The sequence below is a fragment of the Austrofundulus limnaeus genome, unplaced genomic scaffold (genome assembly GCF_001266775.1).
Source record: "Austrofundulus limnaeus strain Quisiro unplaced genomic scaffold, Austrofundulus_limnaeus-1.0 Scaffold51, whole genome shotgun sequence".
NCBI classification, from domain to species: Eukaryota; Metazoa; Chordata; class Actinopteri; order Cyprinodontiformes; family Rivulidae; genus Austrofundulus; species Austrofundulus limnaeus.
In genome coordinates, this window is record NW_013952453.1 from 1,942,688 (window position 1) to 1,945,558 (window position 2,871).

General features: G+C 40.1%; 1 protein-coding gene across 1 annotated transcript in view; it reads left to right on the plus strand.

Annotated features, from left to right (window-relative positions):
- Positions 1 to 1,196: 1,196 nt before the first annotated feature.
- The window catches only part of LOC106517662 (uncharacterized), a 6,788-nt gene continuing 5,113 nt past the window's right edge, over positions 1,197 to 2,871 (plus strand). The window contains exons 1-4 of the mRNA XM_014008634.1: positions 1,197 to 1,382; positions 1,489 to 1,637; positions 1,741 to 1,814; positions 1,911 to 2,009. Of these exons, the coding sequence (XP_013864088.1) occupies positions 1,275 to 1,382; positions 1,489 to 1,637; positions 1,741 to 1,814; positions 1,911 to 2,009 (430 nt within the window). The 5' untranslated portion in view covers positions 1,197 to 1,274. The remainder of the gene's footprint in view (positions 1,383 to 1,488; positions 1,638 to 1,740; positions 1,815 to 1,910; positions 2,010 to 2,871) is intronic.

Sequence of the window (2,871 nt, forward strand, 5' to 3'; positions counted from 1 at the left end):
AATCTTATGTAGTTTTTATAGTTAATACAGTTGTCTGTTGTGATTGTTTTGCACTGAAAATAGTTAAATCCTAATTTCTAATGTCAAATTCTGATAGGTAACTACAGTCTCCAAAACAAAACTTATCTTTTTATTCTTGCACAATCGTTTATATTATATATTTTTTTATTATTAGTGGTAGTTAGTTTGTACATTTTCTATAGTTTGTGAACTAGTGTGTAAACCTCTGAACTGATGGTGGTGTGACACCTGAATTTCCCTCGGCAGGACAATAAAGGCTATTTTTTCTTCTTCTTCTATTTAAAATATTACTAGGTCCACAGAGAATAAATAAGAACATTTAATAATTATCAGATAGCTACTTTTTATGTGAAATTATAATGCATTATATTAAAAGAAAAATCGCAGCCATACTGTCTTTACCACTGGTCTTTAATCTTGGATGTATGCTGTAAAATAACACTATGTAAAAGGTGAGTTGCACCTGCAGCACTGATGGATAATTAGTTAAACAGCACCCTCTGCTGTTTCTGACTATTATGAAAGCTTCACTTAAAAAGTATTTGCCAGCTACTGTAGCTGACTTAATAAAAAAATCATTACGTTTTAACAATGCTTAGTCATTAAAATATTCATCAAAATGAATAATGAATTAAACWTTCGCTTGACTAAGAATCCAATCACAAAACTGAACTAGCATAAAAGTTATGAACTTTGCTCGTCAAATAAACAGTAAATACTCCACCATCACTGCCCTCTTGCACAGATTTGAATAAGTTGGTTGTGATGAATAGAAAATCTAAAACAAAGTTGCGTTTCAAAAAGCACCCTTTTACTACAATAATTATTAAGATTGAACAAAATTCTAGATGTGTCTTCCTTCCAATTTGTGAAGAATATTAGGAAATACATATTTTGGATTCTGAAAAAAATGTAGAAAAATATCCGATTGTCCAATCTTGTGTCAAAGTGTTTTTCTTTTATGTAAATTAATTTGGTTTGCACTTTTAGCAGCAGATATGAAACTGAATGATGATTATAATTTAAAAGAGGGATTATGGGAATGCCTTTGGTAGCTGTGTCAATGACTCTACAAACAGTCTGTATTTRCAAACCCATGTTTGGCGAGCAGACATAAAGTCTCGGTAGAGCAACAGGTAAACTAGTGGCTTTTCATGAAGGGGCGGTTAGAAGTAGCAGAAACATAATTGGTCAGTGGTAAAAATATAAATCAGACCTCTAAGAGTCGGGAAAGAAGTCTGCACTGAGGAACCATGAAGGTTTTGTGTGTGGCTGCTGTTGTGTTGAGCTTCATCTCGGTGGGCCAGCCTGCGCCGCTGACCTGCGACACGCTGGTAAAACCTTTGGAGAAAGGTGGAGAAGTAAGTCTTTGTTTCCACCTTTATCTGTTTTAAGCCACTGSATTTAGTGGATAGCATCTTTTGAACATAACAAATTAAAACCTTAACCATGTCGCTTTTATTTCAGGTGTCTGGAAGATGGTACTTCATAGCTGCATCAACAGAGATCTGTTTGACTACAACATTGTTGGACAGTTTTATTTCGCCAAGTTTTGCAATAGACATTACTTCTAAAAACACACCCAACGTCTATGAAGGCATGACTATGATTAAAATGTAGGGTGTATTTTATTTATTTATATAAAATGCACAAATTGTGGAGCTTAGACTCATGTGCTGATTATTGTTTTGGTGTTTATTTGTATGTCATTTATCCCAGGTATGGATATTGTGGCAATGTATCTGAGGCTTTTTTCTATGATATCAACAAAACGTATGATGTCGACAGTGAGAGTAAGAGTTCTGCTTGTTATACGTTTTACACTAATGTTTGCCTTTTCTTGTTCAGACTTTGACTTTGCAGACTTTCTTGTTACTTGTTTCCTACAGATGCCCCAACTGGTGATCCGGACACAATGCTGTACACTAGCTGCCCCGACTGCCTTGTTGTAAAGGAGAAAGACGTCATTGACTCTCTTGTGCTCCTCAGTAAGAAAATAAATACTAGACATGGGTTTTTATGATGTAAAAACAAGTGTGCATTGCCATGTAGCATGTCATTGCAGCATGGCTTTGCCTGCAGCACTGGAGTTGCAGAAGGAACTGTGACCAAGTTCAAATTTATTATCTGTACCAGCTTGTGCCTGTCAAGTCAGCAGGTGTTTGTAATTAGTGTGATTGTATGACAATATGACAATGTGAAAATATTTAGTTTTATTGAAATTGTTTGGCGTAATGGGTGGCGGCCGAAGGAGGGGACCCTGGCGGTCTGATCCTCAGCTGCAGAAGCTGGCTTTTGGGACGTGGARCGTTACCTCTCTGGTGGGGAAGGAGCTGGAGCTAGTGTGYGAGGMTGAGAGGTTTCGGCTAGAAATAGTCGGCCTCACCTCGACGCATGGCTCTGGTTCTGGAACCAGTCTCCTTGAGAGGGGCTGGACGTACTTCCACTCTGGAGTTGCYTGCGGTGAGAGGCGCCGGGCAGGAGTGSKCATMCTTGTTGCCCCCCATCTTGGCGCCTGTACGTTGGGGTTTACCCCGGTGAATGAGAGGGTAGCCTCCCTCCGCCTAAGGGTGGGGGGATGGGTGGACTTCTGTGCTCGTCACGGATTGTCCATCACGAACACCATGTTCAGGCATAAGGGTGTCCATATGTGCACTTGGCACCAGGACACCCTAGGCYSCRGTTCGATGATCGATTTTGTCGTCGTTTCATCGGATCTGTGGCCGTATGTCTTGGACACCTGGGTGAAGAGAGGGGCCGAGCTGTCAACTGACCACTACCTAGTGGTGAGTTGGCTCCGGTGGTGGGGGAGGAAGCCGGTCAGACCTGGCAGGCCCAAACGTGTAGTGA